The sequence below is a fragment of the Schistocerca serialis genome, chromosome 3 (genome assembly GCF_023864345.2).
Source record: "Schistocerca serialis cubense isolate TAMUIC-IGC-003099 chromosome 3, iqSchSeri2.2, whole genome shotgun sequence".
Classification (NCBI taxonomy): domain Eukaryota; kingdom Metazoa; phylum Arthropoda; class Insecta; order Orthoptera; family Acrididae; genus Schistocerca; species Schistocerca serialis.
In genome coordinates, this window is record NC_064640.1 from 757,837,471 (window position 1) to 757,854,507 (window position 17,037).

The following is a 17,037-nucleotide window of genomic DNA, read 5'->3' on the forward strand; positions in this document are numbered from 1 at the left end:
TTCAGGTAGCGTAGCTTAGGTCACTTAGGAACGTGTATCCACTCTCCCACCCAAGCGTTATACTTTCAATTGGCAGGCGTGGTTGTCAACAACACATCGAAGTTGAGGATGGTCGCAGCGACGTACCTGGATTGTAGTAAAACTCTTTACTGGTACATCAAGCAGGATGGGTCACAGGTGCGTGCCAACTTCCAGAGGTCACAGCCGGGCGTCGACTCACATGAATTTCATACTCAGTGCAGCAGAGATAGCCGTGCCAGTAGCCACCGTACACAGTGCTAGGTGGAGCATTGACCATACCCTGTGGTGTACGAAGGCATGATTTCGCGGCGATATCCGTTAGAAAACATTCTCGGGTTTCAAGTCGCGTCAAGTGGTTTACTGCCCACTCTATGCGGCTTGAAACCCGAGATTGTTTTATTATCATACCCTGTAGCGTAGAGCAGCTGCAGTTACAGCAGCCAATAGCGACTAGTTAGTGGCCTGGTGGTTCCACAAGTTTCCAAAAACTGCTCGGTGGCATCGAACCTCAGACCATAATAAGCACGGCCGCTGGCTGGTTGGTAGATGCTGTCTGCTTTATGCAGAAGTCCATTAAGTGAATCCTTTGCTGCCATGGTAGGTCATCCCGCACGCCTATTCATAGGGTCCCTGCGCCGAGATGTCTTGTTCCATGGCAGTGGAGTCACATGCAGGCGATTGATGCAATTATGCACTGGCGTTTACTCACAGGTGTCTTGCCACATGTTGGCATAACAATAATGGCATTTAGCAAGTCAGGTTTGTCGTTAGCTACGAGCTTTTGGGAACAGTAATGGACCACCATGCCACGAAACTGCACTGCATCATCGTATTCCATCGGTGCTTCAGTGATATATGTGACGTCATGCTGTTAGTAGCATGGTAATACAGGATGTAGAGCGGCTATCCATACCGCAGATAAAGAACAATAGCGTCATATCTCTGAACCAGCAGCCTAAGGGAATTAGAAATGGTCTACATTCGTTTTGTGGTCCCTGCAACCTCTGCAGTCCGTAGCCTTACATCATTCAATTTATTTTCTGTCGTACTTAATTACAGGGAGAAAGTTGCCACTACACAGGTGTGACGCATTCTTGATTTCAGAACTCACCTTCAAGAGGAGCTTCCACATTCAGGCCCTCATTTTTCCTCTCGTGGAGGTGCACACGTCATTGATGCTGTAATTATAATAGACTGAAACTACCACAGTGTATCCCACAAACACTGGAATAACACAGTCATTGTATCAACAGTTCTCCACAAAATTATTCCTATGCCATTCAATCGACACTTATTATTTGGAAAGTGCACCTACATACACACATCAAAAAAAGTTTTCCATCACCCCAGTTCAAAGAACTCCTGAAGACAGTCGTTGGCTGTGGACATTGTATATAAGACCTGTCCCGTTGACTCTTCAGAGATGTTACTAAACCCGCCCAAAGATGTAAACAACCATGCATGAGCAGCGCCTATAAGACTGAAGGGCCCGACAGCGGATCAGTTCCAGTCATTCCACCGGGAAGGAGGTACACAGCTCGTGTTGTCTGTAGTTCAACCATGCCTAGACAGTCAATATCGCGGTTCGATCGCGTACCCATTGTTACTGTATGCCAGGAAGGGCTCTCACCAGGGGAAGTGTCCAGGCGTCTCGGACTGAACCAAAGCAATGTTGTTCGGACATGGAGGAGACACAGAGAGACAGGAACTGTCGATCACATGCCTCTCTCAGGCCGCCCAAGGGCTGCTACTGCAGTGGATAACCGCTACGTACGGATTATGGCTTCAAGGAATCCTGACAGCAACACCACTATGTTGATTAATGGTTTTCGTGCAGCCACAGAACGTCGTGTTACGACTCAAACTGTGAGTAATAGGCTGCATGATTCCCAAGTTCACTCACGACGTCCACGGTGAGGTCCATCTTTGCAACCACAACACCATGCAGTGCCGTACAGAGGAGCCCAACAACATGCCGAATGGGCCGCTCACGATTGGCATCACGTTCTCTTCACCTCTGAGTGGCGCATATGCCTTAAACCAGACGTGTTTGGAGGCAATCCGGTCAGGCTGAACGTCTTAGACACTCTTTCCAGTTAGTGCAGCAAGGTGGAGGTTCCCTGCTATTTTGGGGTGGCGTTAAGTGGGGCTTACGTGGTCATGGAAAGCGCCGTAACTGTCGTACGATACGTGAATGCTATCCTCCGACCGATTGTGCAACCATATCGACAGTATATTGGCGAGGCATTCGTCTTCATGGACGACAATTCGCGCCCCCATCGTGCAAATCTTGTGAACGACTTCCTTCAGTGTAACAACATCGCTCGACTAGAGTGGCCAGCATGTTCTCCAGACATGAACCCTCTCGAACATGCCTGGGATACATTGAAAAGGGCTGTTTATGAACGACGTGACCCACCAACCACTCTGAGGGATCTACGCCGAATCGCCGTTGAGGAGTGCGACAGTCTAGACCAACAGTGCCTTGATGAACTTGTGGATAGTATGCCACGATGAATACAGGCATGCATCAGTGCAAGAGGACGTGCTACTAGGTATTAGATGTACCGGTTAATACAGCACGCAGGAATACCACCTCTGAAATTCTCGCTGTATAATGGTACAACATTTAACGTGAGGTTTCCATGAGCAATAAAAAGGGCAAAATTGATGTTGATGTTGATCTCTATTACAATTTTCTGTATAGGTTCCGGAACTTTCGGAACCGAGGTGATGCTAAACTATATTTCATGTCTGTATATACCGTTTGTTGACCGCTAAAAGTGCAACATTGTGAGAACGGGTTGCAGCAAACTTGAAAGTGTCGTGAAGTGCACTAAATGCTTAGATACGCAAATGAGCATTTGAGCCCAACTGCTCAAAGCAGTTTGCAGTAACACAACCTGTATTCTTAATAAGTGGAAAGATTACATAATGGCATCAGCTCTGATTTCATCATCGCATTTGCTCAGATTAGATAATGGCATCAGCTCAGGACTTTCTTATCTGTGGTGTCATATTACAGCTGAGACAATGGTGCATGTTGTATTCTGCTGACATGAGCAACCCCACCACCTTATCTCCAAGGCAATTCCAGGAACCACATCCAGCCATACTCATGGGCCATGGAGAGGGAAGGGGTAGGGAAAACTACCACAGCACACATATTAGAGTGATTTTATTCTCTATAACTTACAGAAATGTAGATGTAGGGGCGGAAGTAGTTGTGTTATGTAATGTAGTGAGTCACAACTGGAGATGATTTTACAGATTCCACCAACTCTTGATTTTGCTACAGTGGAAGTATACATTTAATATCAAGTCTCAACTATTTCGCTCATGTTCAGACCTCCAATAAACAAATTTTAAACGAGGTACGCTACTTCAACATCGCAGTGTCACAGTGTGACATTGCTGGTTTGCAGAGATGATAATACCAAAGTTATGAGACAGATAAAAGAGATATGAAACAATGTGATTACAGCAGCAATAGCTGTGGGGAATTATCAATAATTGTCGAAGTATCGTAATTATATTCCATAACAAAGTAGTTGAAAAGATGGATAAAAGTCATCACGTATATACCTAAACAGTCTAGCACAGGAGTCAGACACACAATCCATTCTGTAGTGGACTTCACCCTGGTTAAATCACAATCTTTGGCCAATAATACGTAGAGGTTTCGCATAGGTGCATGTCTGGACACTTTATAAGATATAATGTGACACCAGAAACATACACTATGTGATCAAAAGTATCCGGACACCTGGCTGAAAATTACTTACAAGTTCGTGGCACTCTCCAACGGTAATGGTGGAATTCAATATAGTGTTGGCCCACCCATAGCCTTGATAGCTCCTTCCACTCTCGTAGGCATACGTTCAATCAGGTGCTGGAAGGTTTCTTGGGGAATGGCAGCCCATTCTTCACAGAGTGCTGCACTGAGGAGAGGTATCGATGTCGGTCGGTGTGCCATGGCACCAAGTAGGCATTCAAAAACATCCCAAAAGTGTTCTATAGGATTCAAGTCATGATTCTGTGCAGGTCAGTCTATTACAGGGATGTTATTGTCGTGTAACTACTCCGCCACAGGCCGTGCATTATGAACATGTGCTAGATCATGTTGAAAGATGCAGTCGCTATCCCCGAATTGCAGTTTGAAGCAACAAGGTGCTTAAAACATCACCGTAGGCCTGTACTGTGATAGCGCCGCGCAAATCAACAAGGGGTGCAAGCACCCTCTATTGAAAACACGACCACACCATAACACCACCGCCTCCGAATTTTACTGTTGGCACTACACACGCTGGCTGATGACTTTCACAGGGTATTCGCCACACCCACACGCTGCCATCGGATCGCCACATTGTTTACCGTGATTCCTCACTCCACTCAACGATTTTCCTCTGTTCAGCTGTCCAATGTTTACGCTCCTTACACCAAGCGAAGCGTCGTTTGGGATTTACCGGCATGACGTGTGGCTTCTGACCAGCCGCTCGACCATGAAATCCAAGTTTTCTCACCTCCCGCGTAACTGTTACAGTACTTGCAATGGATCCTAATGCTCTTTGGAGTTCCTGTGTGATAATCTGAATAGATGTGTGCTGATTACACATTACGACCCTCTTCAACTGCTGGCGGTCTGTCAGTCAACAGACGAGGTTGGCCTGTACGCTTTTGTGCTGTACCAGTTCCTTCACTGTTCAACTTCACTGTCACATCGGAACCGTGGACCTAGGGATGTTTAGGAGTGTGGAAATCTCGCCTACTGACATATGGTACAAGTGATACCCAATTACCTGACAACATTCGAAGTCCATGAGTTCCACGGAACGCCCCATTCTGTTCTCTCACGATGTTTAATGACTACTGAGATCGCTGATTTGGAGTACCTGACAGTAAGTGGCAGCCCAATGCACCTAATATGAAAAATGTATTTGTTTGGGGGGATGGCCGGATAATTTTGATCAGATAGTGTAGTTTTGTCCTGATCTTGTATTTGAGATATAAGTATATCACATAAGTTTTACTCTAAAATGGGATGTCATCCACGTTAAACAGTCAACCTCATCTATGTTATTGTTCAGTATAATCCTAGGTGTCGTTTTATATCCGAGATGTCACCTCAAATCGAACATGGCACTCAACCCAGGAAACTTATAGAACTACCAAAACAAGCTGTTCCCTATGACTGCTGCATTGCGGTGAAGTTCTATGGAGAGCGTTTCAAATCTGTTAATGTAGATTTATAGCCTTTTTCCGTGTGACAGTATAATATTTGATTTGCATGTGCGTTTTGTATAAATTATAGTGTCATAAGGTATTCCACAATATGGCGGCGAATAATAATGTAAAAAATAATTTAAGAGTAAATTTCGTGATTTGTATATGGCAGAACATCAAATCGCGACGGACGGACTGTGGTATTTTGGAGAACCATAACTTCCCCTATTTTAATGTAGCACCTGTTGTCTTATTTCTCAAAGTCATAGTAGCTTAATAAGTCCGTCTGTTGATAGAATACAGTTCATGATTTACCTGTATGTCAGTAGACGAACAGCAGAAACGTTGTTCATAATGTTTAATACACTTAAGAACTCTTCCACAGGGTCAAACATACCAGCTATCCCGTTTCCAGTTATATGACCCCCACGACCGAATGATTACTTGATGTACGCTCCGCCATATGAGTAGATTCTTCATCACCTAGAAGACACCCCTTACAGTCTTTACTCATCAGATCTTGTGTTACCTCACGATCGACATCAGTAACCTGTCTCTGGTTGAGACCTAAATCTGTATGGTATGCGTTCGTCTTCTATCTGATGTCTAAAAACTCCACAATCTTTGAGCCATTACCTTGGTCTTTCGGTAGACCGATAACCTTCTTGTTCTGAAGTGTTATGCCGTAAGGTTATCGACCGCATATCCAGACGAGTCGCATTCCTTGCAATGTTCCCAATTACTTCGTATGTATCGCAGTTTTGCACCCATTAGATGAAACTATCTGTATCCATATAAAGCAACTTGAGATCAGCCATGTTTTAGGAGGTGGAGTGCCTTGCATATTGCTAAACTGCGGAGAGCTGGTCGTTAGCCTTGTGACAGTTGCAGGATCTGTGAGTGTGTGTTGTGTGCATAATGTGTTAGGCTGCAGATGCATCTGGGTAACAGTGCCGACCAGCCTCATGCAGCGACAACCTCATAGTGTTTCAAATATAGTTGCGTGCATCTTATTCTCACAGAAGTTATTATAGCAACATTTCTCTTTCGTTTGCGGTTTCAGCCGCTAGACGCTGACAGCTACAGCTCTAGTAGGAATTTCCCGTAACTATATCTATTGGTGAGTCAGTGCGGGTTGCACTGTTCTGTAGTAATATACATTACAGATGTAATTTCCTCATAAAAAAGATACATAATATTTCACTGTCTGACAAAAATGTCTATTTTAACATAAATAAACATTACATTTCAATCGTATGAGAGTGACAGTCACGCACCAATGTTCCAATAAATTCCCATTTACTCAGAATTTTGCCCAAATTCACTTTCAGTCAGATCACAGGGAGTGAGAAACGCTTCTAGACCCCAATATTATAGACACCGCATTCCGGTAACACGTCATTAAGCCGCTTACCTTTCTTCTAGCCCTTCATGAAGACAAATGATACAACTGGATTAACTTATCATATGCAACTCAACAGCGTTTTCAGTGGTATTCCACCAGGGTCCATACTATGTGTGGTGATTCACCATTGTTTACCTGCAGAGCGCACATCAAACTCATAATGGGGCACTGTCAACTCCGTAATGACTTCACCAGATGCGATTACACTACACCGAGCTCCATGCAGCATCCAAAACGGTAGGTAGTTCCTTTGCAACAAATCGATTGTCTGTGGCGCGAGATCCCTGCGATAAAAGAATACGTCATACATGACTCTACTTGCGATAGACTAACACTGATGCTTCTGGTATCAGCACTCAGACTAAGATTTACTTAATTTATAGCTGTAAAACTGGTCACATCTAGATTCTGTGCAGGAGTGGTGAAAACAACACAAGCTCCCTACTGGCTTATAAAACTCATGGGCTGCATTTCCCCCAGAACCACCACCCATGATTCACCAAGTACTGGAAAAAATTTACATTCCGACCTGTATACCACAAACTGAGCTTGTATGAGCTTAATACTTATGAAGATGATACAAAATAGTTTGTCTAATTCGATCACTACAATGTAACTACGCAAGTCTAAATGCCGACAACTGCATTTGTTATTTATTACTTGCATGTAGTGGTGTAAATTATAATGCAGACTCCAACAGATATGAATAGCAGCAAAAAAAAAAAAAAAAAAAAAAAAAAATGGCTCTGAGCACTATGGGACTTAACATCTAAGGTCATCAGTCCCCTAGAACTTAGAACTACTTAAACCTAACTAACCTAAGGACATCACACACATCCATGCCCGAGGCAGGAGTCGAACCTGCGACCGTAGCGGTCGCGCGGTTCCAGACTGAAGGCCTAGAACCGCTCGGCCACTGCGGCCGGCCGAATAGTAGCAGTGTATCTTTAAACAGCAAGAGTGTATATATATATATATATATACACTCCTGGAAATGGAAAAAAGAACACATTGACACCGGTGTGTCAGACCCACCATACTTGCTCCGGACACTGCGAGAGGGCTGTACAAGCAATGATCACACGCACGGCACAGCGGACACACGAGGAACCGCGGTGTTGGCCGTCGAATGGCGCTAGCTGCGCAGCATTTGTGCACCACCGCCGTCAGTGTCAGCCAGTTTGCCGTGGCATACGGAGCTCCATCGCACTCTTTAACACTGGTAGCATGCCGCGACAGCGTGGACGTGAACCGTATGTGCAGTTGACGGACTTTGAGCGAGGGCGTATATTGGGCATGCGGGAGGCCGGGTGGACGTACCGCCGAATTGCTCAACACGTGGGGCGTGAGGTCTCCACAGTACATCGATGTTGTCGCCAGTGGTCGGCGGAACGTGCACGTGCCCGTCGACCTGGGACCGGACCGCAGCGACGCACGGATGCACGCCAAGACCATAGGATCCTACGCAGCCCCATAGTGCTCAGAGCCATTTTGATCCTACACAGTGCCGTAGGGGACCGCACCGCCACTTCCCAGCAAATTAGGGACACTTTTGCTCCTGGGGTATCGGCGAGGACCATTCGCAACCGTCTCCATGAAGCTGGGCTACGGTCCCGCACACCGTTAGGCCGTCTTCCGCTCACGCCCCAACATCGTGCAGCCCGCCTCCAGTGGTGTCGCGACAGGCGTGAATGGAGGGACGAATGGAGACGTGTCGTCTTCAGCGATGAGAGTCGCTTCTGCCTTGGTGCCAATGATGGTCGTATGCGTGTTTTGCGCCGTGCATGTGAGCGCCACAATCAGGACTGCATACGACCGAGGCACACAGGGCCAACACCCGGCATCATGGTGTGGGGAGCGATCTCCTACACTGGCCGTACACCACTGGTGATCGTCGAGGGGACACTGAATAGTGCACGGTACATCCAAACCGTCATCGAACCCATCGTTCTACCATTCCTAGACCGGCAAGGGAACTTGCTGTTCCAACTGGACAATGCACGTCTGCATGTATCCCGTGCCACCCAACGTGCTCTAGAAGGTGTAAGTCAACTACCCTGGCCAGCAAGATCTCCGGATCTGTCCCCCATTGAGCATGTTTGGGACTGGATGAAGCGTCGTCTCACGCGGTCTGCACGTCCAGCAAGAACGCTGGTCCAACTGAGGCGCCAGGTGGAAATGGCATGGCAAGCCGTTCCACAGGACTACATCCAGAATCTCTACGATCGTCTCCATGGGAGAATAGCTGCCTGCATTGCTGCGAAAGGTGGATATACACTGTACTAGTGCCGACATTGTGCATTCTCTGTTGCCTGTGTCTATGTGCCTGTGGTTCTGTCAGTGTGATCATGTGATGTATCTGACCCCAGGAATGTGTCAATAAAGTTTCCCCTTTCTGGGACAATGAATTCATGGTGTTCTTATTTCAATTTCCAGGAGTATATATATATATATATATATATATATATATATATATATATATATATATATGTGTGTGTGTGTGTGTGTGTGTGTGTGTGTGTGTGTGTGTGTGTGTTTGTGTGTGTGTGTGTTTGTGTGTGTGTGTGTATGCCTTGGTGCTAATCATTAAGAAGTAAATTTGTTAACTGCTGGTACACAGGTCTATGATTAAATGACAAAGTTGGGTGTGAGAAAATAACAACAATCGTTTATTTACGATCATTGCTTTGTAGCACAGGATTTTGCTAACTGCCATCTTCCATAAACCTCAAATTCAGCCTGCATTACATCGAATCCAATGATGTGAAAAAGTACATTGAACTATTGTTCATAAGCTCCGACTCTCCAAACTTGATGACATCGACACTTTTGCACACTTTGGTACATGGAGAATTCAGGTACTGGTGCATTGTTCCTCTTGGGCTTATACTGTTGTTGTGTAAGTACTCGACAGTCATAGTACACCATCCTTCCATATGGACATCAGCTAGTTCGGCTACCTACCGCATATTCTAGCTCACAGTATAAATCATACTTACTCAAAACACTCAAAAATGTTGTGTGTAAATGTGCACATCCCCAGAAGTTAATTGAGGCTGGGTAAATAGTCCTACTCAACCCATAAATACCGCACTGTAGCACCGACACGATGAGCAGAATGTATGCCTATAACGACTTCAAAGTTTGTTTTAAGTACTGGCCACATTAATGCGCTGAAAGCCACTGGCGGTTGCGGTTATATGTATTGGTGAAAAACAGTATTCTTGTGGGACACGACCGCTGTGGCTGCACTGTGGTATAATCAGATGACATCGTGTCAGGAAGACATCCTGCATGTCCTAGCCCCTAACAATAATAATAACAAGGCGCTAAGTATAACGATATACATAAATAACGACAGTAGTAACAATAATTCATTTTTATCTTCTTCTGTCAGTGTTCCATCCGTGACTGCATAACTTTCGTAAAATAAAGAACAACTGCCTTCAGTCACAATCGTGATTTTATCTTAATACATGATGCATTTCGAGCCATGGAGGCTGATCTTCAAGTGCTTTGAGAACCTACATCTATTATCTATCCAGATGTAGGTTAACTTTGTTCCTGGTACAATGGTATGATGAGCTTCATAAATTATGAAGTTCATTCCACAATAAAATCAAGTTCACAGCTCATTGGGAAACAAACCGATCCATAAGTTTCTTACATCTCACAATTGTTAATGAACAACATGGACATAATTTTTACTTTTACAGGAAACCAACCTACATGGGTATTACAATACATATATTATCACAGTATCCTAACACACACAAATATGCTGTATTTAGGTCCATGTTGACCAGGGCACACACATTACCTTTCGGATCTAAGGCATTAACCCAAGAATTTGGTATGATCTAAGCTATTGCAGCAATAATGTGTAATTCCAAAAATGAATCGACAAACTATCCAACAAAATACATTAATAGAAGCACTAAAAGAATAACAACTGACACAACACATTTCTTCCAAAGCATTCCCTATTTAGGCACAGTATCACAAAAAATTTCTAACTTATTTATAAACGCTGTTATTAAAATGTCATTCTCCACAAACCATAAATGTGGACACCACTTACCACAAATAGTAAACACAAACACATCAGTAAGAGAAAATAATGGAATACATAAATTACAATGTAACAGCTTCCCCGCATTTTATATAGGCAAAACAGAAAGAATTTTCCACACACGATGTAAAGAACACATTCATACTTTTAGACTCAAACACACTAACAAATGCGCAATAGCCAACCACATGTAACTTGACTGACACAGGCTAAGAGAGCTCAACAACAGCCTAACTGCACTCCATACAGAAAACCATGGTATGAAACTTGCCGTACTAGAACAAGTAGAAATATTCTTACACTAAGTGAAATCTTCTGAAAGCATGTTGAATGAATAAACAGAGTTTAGCAGCCACAGTTTTTTCAGTAACTTTAAAAATTATTTTTTTTTCCTGAAGATATAAATATTTAATAAGAAACCATTTGATGACATAATCCACATTTGACACATCCACAAGTATTAGTTTTGTGGATAATATCCTGTATAACTAATAATACAATGGCTGTTCATCTCCTTTTAAATAATAATATATGTGTATTTGTAAAAATGCAGCATCCTTACATTTGAAATTCTTTGACTTGTGATGCTTAGATCAAAAAGTGTATTATGTACATAAGTATGTTTACTCATACTGTGCTTCAGAAACCATGAATCCACCACTGGAAGCAATGATTTATTTTTCGATATCTATTAGTTTCTTACGCTTATATGTACAATGTGCCCGCTTTGCAGTACACTATTGTAGTCTTACCAGGACCACAATTAACCTAAATCTGGATAATTAATCGATGTACACTGTCAAATCACTTGAAGATCAGTCCTCAGAGCTCGAAATGCATCCTGCACTGAAATAAAATCACCACTGCGACTGAAGGTGATTGCTTTTTATTTTACGAATAATAAAAATAATAATAAGAGATGAAATGCTGTAATACATACCTATAGCTTTCTTCATCCAAGCTGGTTGCTGCCGCTAGCGGCACTTCATACTGAAAAGCAAATGATGACGCACACGTAATAAAATTATTATATCAAAATTGCTCGAAAAGTGGGGAACTGAACTTGCATGCAATTGCCAGGCTGTAGGAATCTCTCCGAATGGCTCTGACACATGTCGACAGACTTCCACGTGTTATTTTGGTCAGCTTATCTTGCAAAGCATTGAGTAGTTATAGTAATCTGGAAAATTAATAGAGACGATGTTGCCCAAAGCATGGCGACCTCCTTTTCTTACCTGTATGATAGTCATTATCTCCATGACAATACACCTAAGAATGCAGAGATCAGCTATACATGAAGATATTAATGTATACGGGTGTCTCTGCATCCCCACCTCCGTACTCCTGGTAAAGACATATGGAGTACGTTGCAGATGGAATCCTGCATCTATATCTCAAGCCTTACAAACTGCATAGTATCTACTACCATGTTAATCATGTGATCAGCAAATAAGAATGTTAAGTGGATGTGCCTACAGAAAAAATCAAGGTGTCTTTATTTTTTATGTCATTTTAATACATTTTGCGGACACTGTTTGTCATTTATATCAATGGACGATGATCATACAGTGGTTGGCTTACGGAGAATATCAATTTAATGAGTGTTGCAGCTTGTGAGTAACATATCTAGCTGTGAAAGGTGGTCATAGAGTGGAGTGCTTACAAAGAATGTCTTGTGTTCGGTTACGCGTTAGGCGTTACGTGTTAGGGGCTATTCATTCGGTATTATGCGTTAGTCATCAGATGTTAGGCGTTGGTCTTTAACTGTTACTTGCATGTGATGCCTGATTGTGCTTGCAAATTGTGAGAAATCTTACATGTAGTACATCATTATTTTTTATGTGGCGGTGGGGCAGAAGCCAAACCCTTTTCGTCTCCTCCCCTTCCCCTTCCCCCTCCATGGCATTGGCACTTACCTGGATGCGATATCCAGAATGGCGTTGAAGATAATTTACTGTTGATACTGAAGTCAGCGGAATATGACCTGTGTAGTGGTCTTAGCTATAATATGACACCAAATATAACAAAGCGCAGATGTTGACCTCACTAGGTTCTCTGCCTGTACGCTCTTCGCAACCGCATAGGTCGCGAACCCGCGACTGTCAAGCGAATATGTGATGCCTTATTCAACACCATACAAGATCTAAACAACTGCGCGCTATTCAAGGCATGTAAGGCACCTTAGTGAATACAACTTTTTTTTCTACACTCCAGGAAATTGAAATAAGAACACCGTGAATTCGTTGTCCCAGGAAGGGGAAACTTTATTGACACATTCCTGGGGTCAGATACATCACATGATCACACTGACAGAACCACAGGCACATAGACACAGGCTACAGAGCATGCACAATGTCGGCACTAGTACAGTGTATATCCACCTTTCGCAGCAATGCAGGCTGCTATTCTCCCATGGAGACGATCGTAGAGATGCTGGATGTAGTCCTGTGGAACGGCTTGCCATGCCATTTCCACCTGGCGCCTCAGTTGGACCAGCGTTCGTGCTGGACGTGCAGACCACGTGAGACGACGCTTCATCCAGTCCCAAACATGCTCAATGGGGGACAGATCCGGAGATCTTGCTGGCCAGGGTAGTTGACTTACACCTTCTAGAGCACGTTGGGTGGCACGGGATACATGCGGACGTGCATTGTCCTGTTGGAACAGCAAGTTCCCTTGCCGGTCTAGGAATGGTAGAACGATGGGATCGATGACGGTTTGGATGTAGGAGATCGCTCCCCACACCATGTTGCCGGGTGTTGGCGCTGTGTGCCTCGGTCGTATGCAGTCCTGATTGTGGCGCTCACCTGCACGGCGCCAAACACGCATACGACCATCATTGGCACCAAGGCAGAAGCGACTCTCATCGCTGAAGACGACACGTCTCCATTCGTCCCTCCATTCACGCCTGTCGCAACACCACTGGAGGCGGGCTGCACGATGTTGGGGCGTGAGCGGAAGACGGCCTAACGGTGTGCGGGACCGTAGCCCAGCTTCATGGAGACGGTTGCGAATGGTCCTCGCTGATACCCCAGCAGCAACAGTGTCCCTAATTTGCTGGGAAGTGGCGGTGCGGTCCCCTACGGCACTGCGTAGGATCCTACGGTCTTGGCTTGCATCCGTGCGTCGCTGCGGTCCGGTCCCAGGTCGACGGGCATGTGCACCTTCCGCCGACCATTGGCGACAACATCGATGTACTGTGGAGACCTCACGCCCCACGTGTTGAGCAATTCGGCGGTACGTCCACCCGGCCTCCCGCATGCCCACTATACGCTCTCGGTCAAAGTCCGTCAACTGCACATACGGTTCACGTCCACGCTGTCGCGGCATGCTACCAGTGTTAAAGACTGCGATGGAGCTCCGTATGCCACGGCAAACTGGCTGACACTGACGGCGGTGGTGCACAAATGCTGCGCAGCTAGCGCCATTCGACGGCCAACACCGCGGTTCCTGGTGTGTCCGCTGTGCCGTGCGTGTGATCATTGCTTGTACAGCCCTCTCGCAGTGTCCGGAGCAAGCATGGTGGGTCTGACACACCAGTGTCAATGTGTTCTTTTTTCCATTTCCAGGAGTGTATATAGAGACGTGCACGTATTTTGAAATAACACTCATTATTTTAAGAAGGTTACCTCGGTGTGGCTTCACCATGATACGTTCATAAATGTATCGATAAAAAATGGTCATTTCGTCATAACTATTTACTAAATATCGATTATACCTCGCAACGGATGGACCATGATGATTGTTATTTCTACTTTCAGAAGAAAGGTGATCTGTTGTAGCAGTGCGACTCATTGGCGGGAAATTAGAAAAGACAAAATGACATGATTTGAAAGCAGAACGGGCAGATCTATATTTCTTCCAGCAGCCAGTTGCGCTAACATCACTTACTGAGGCCCCCTTATGATAATACAAAAGGTCTTGAAACGTTGAACCCAGATTTCTAGAAAATACTTGAGTAGCACATCATATCAGAGGAACATTTCTAAGGGAAGCTGTTGCCTGTCAGTTTATCACAACTCCAAGACGCTTTCAGTTGATTAAGCGCACTTGTCTAGATGCTCGTCAATCATAGCGACACTGAAGCGGGATATTATAAAATAAAGGCCCTTAATATAGTTCACACTATTGCTTCGTCAGGAGAGATTCCATATCTTTGTGGAAATTTAAAATTTTACCATTAATTCACCACCTCAATAGCATATTTATGTGACAGCTAGCTTAGATCAATATTTCACCAGTTTCAAGTCCGTATCGTTGCGTAACTAGCACGTTGTATTCAGATGCAAATTTATATCCGAATATTCTTAAAAGATACAAAATATTTGAATTATTATTGATGTGTTCGTTCACTTAAAACTTTTGCATTGTGTTCCACTGGTATTATGGAACTTGCATTACGTCTGAAACAGAGCTGAGCTTCTAAGTCTGTTGACTGTCTACATGCAGGGTGTACCATTCATCAAGAGTGCCTTACAATTATATGAACAGCACCAGTACGTTCCTTTAAGCAGCACCCTACTTTTTTATTCGGTAATCCACATTTTTTCCTCAAGATCTGACCATTAAAGTGTCATAGGGTAGAATTAACGTAACAATGATATTACTGAAAACGTGATACAAAACTGACTATGACTTTCCTGTACCAGCATACAATACAGGCATCCGGCGTAGTGTAAGCTGAAGTGACTGGTTCACTTGCTAGAGCAATTGTCACTAAATAAATGAATACACAAGGAAAATGCACGCAGGTCATTCAGTCAACAGTCTATATATGGAGGTTTGTGTGAGTACAGTGTACGCCAACGCAGAAATGATACTCATATATGGAGAATGAAATTTAGCAGACGTACACGTGACTGAGTGACTGGTGTGCATTTTCCTTGCGTGTACATTTATTTACTGTCATATCCAGTAAGTTAACTAGTTACGTAAACCCCGATACCGACACTATGTGCTACAACGGGTGAGACAAAGTCGGTTTTATTTTAAGTTTTTAATTGCGTCTGTTGACGTGAACTGTGTACTTAAACAAGTTTTTGAACAGGTATTGAAGGGAGGTAGAAGAAAACTAAATAACAAATTTGGGTGTTATATAAAAGAGATACATTGCTGTTTATATTGCTTTATTGGTATACAATAATCGCTTGAAACATTTCGAATTTTTCTTCTGGACAAAATGTTATTTTGGATTCTCAAGGTAAATGGGACTCCTGGAATAAAAAAAGAAAGAGTTATGACACTAGAAATTTGACTTATCGTTCTATCTGTTACTGCATATCTTTTGGATTTGGTTATGACATGTCCATCGACGAACAAGAAACCATAGAAGAAGGGAATCATTTGAATGTAATTATGGTAGGTGTGGTCTCGCAATCGAACCCTGTGGTGCCCTTCCTGTGACTGGTTCCCAGAGAGGATAAGAATCAGATATCACTGAAAAATCGGGATATGGGCCTTATGTCTTTATCTATATTTATATGCCCTCCTTCACATCACTGACACTCACTCAAATTACTCGAGATTCAGGGTAATTGACAGATTGCTTGTACTGTCTGCAGAGGAGGATCGGCAGATGGTTAATGCTCCCGCCTGCCAAACATCGCCATTCGGATGCTGCCCGGACGGTGAGACACCTGCAGACAATGGCTGTCCACCACCAGGGACAGAAGATGACAGCGACAAGTGTGGCTGCAAACGAATCGGTAATTATGTTGTCTCACAGTTCACCTGGCTATAAGATCCCTGTCTGACTGCCCGTTGTGACCGTCAGTCTGACTCTTTCATTCTTCCCAAAAGTCATTCATAATATGCTAATTGAAATATCAGCATGTTGAACTTCTATTTCTCATTTTAAATATCAAATTCCACAGATACCTGGAGAACATACTTCCAATTAGTTTACAGGTATTACACGTGAAGCTAGAATTTTTGTACATTTCTCTACATATTAGATATCTTAGTATCCTCGTGGTCTCCATGAGATATATATATGTATGAGGACATGGCGTATTATAACATTCCACTTTCAAAACAACCTCATCATATTTTGAGAATCAATTTTTTGTGATATATAATTCTGTAGAGATTAATTCGTATTTCTTTTACTCTAACCTTTTGCCTAAATCCTTCTTTAAACCATTTTTCCGCTTGTATGGTAAGGAGTACACGTGGATGGCCTTCGTAACCACAATAAAGTGCAAATCCAACAGTCTGGTAGTCAATGAATTGCAAAACTAGGCACTGAAAGTCCCTTTAATGCGAGCATCTGCGTACAAATAGAAAATAAATTCTGCTTCTTGAGAGAAAGTGATGC

The 17,037-nt window shown here is 43.7% G+C and overlaps 1 protein-coding gene across 1 annotated transcript in view; it reads left to right on the plus strand.

The window, feature by feature from the left end:
* Nucleotides 1–16,461, plus strand: part of LOC126471201 (agrin-like) — a 186,225-nt gene extending 169,764 nt beyond the window's left edge. Inside the window, exon 4 of the mRNA XM_050099314.1 lies at nt 16,283–16,461. Coding sequence (XP_049955271.1) covers nt 16,283–16,461 — 179 coding nt within the window. The remainder of the gene's footprint in view (nt 1–16,282) is intronic.
* The last annotated feature ends 576 nt before the right edge of the window (nt 16,462–17,037 follow it).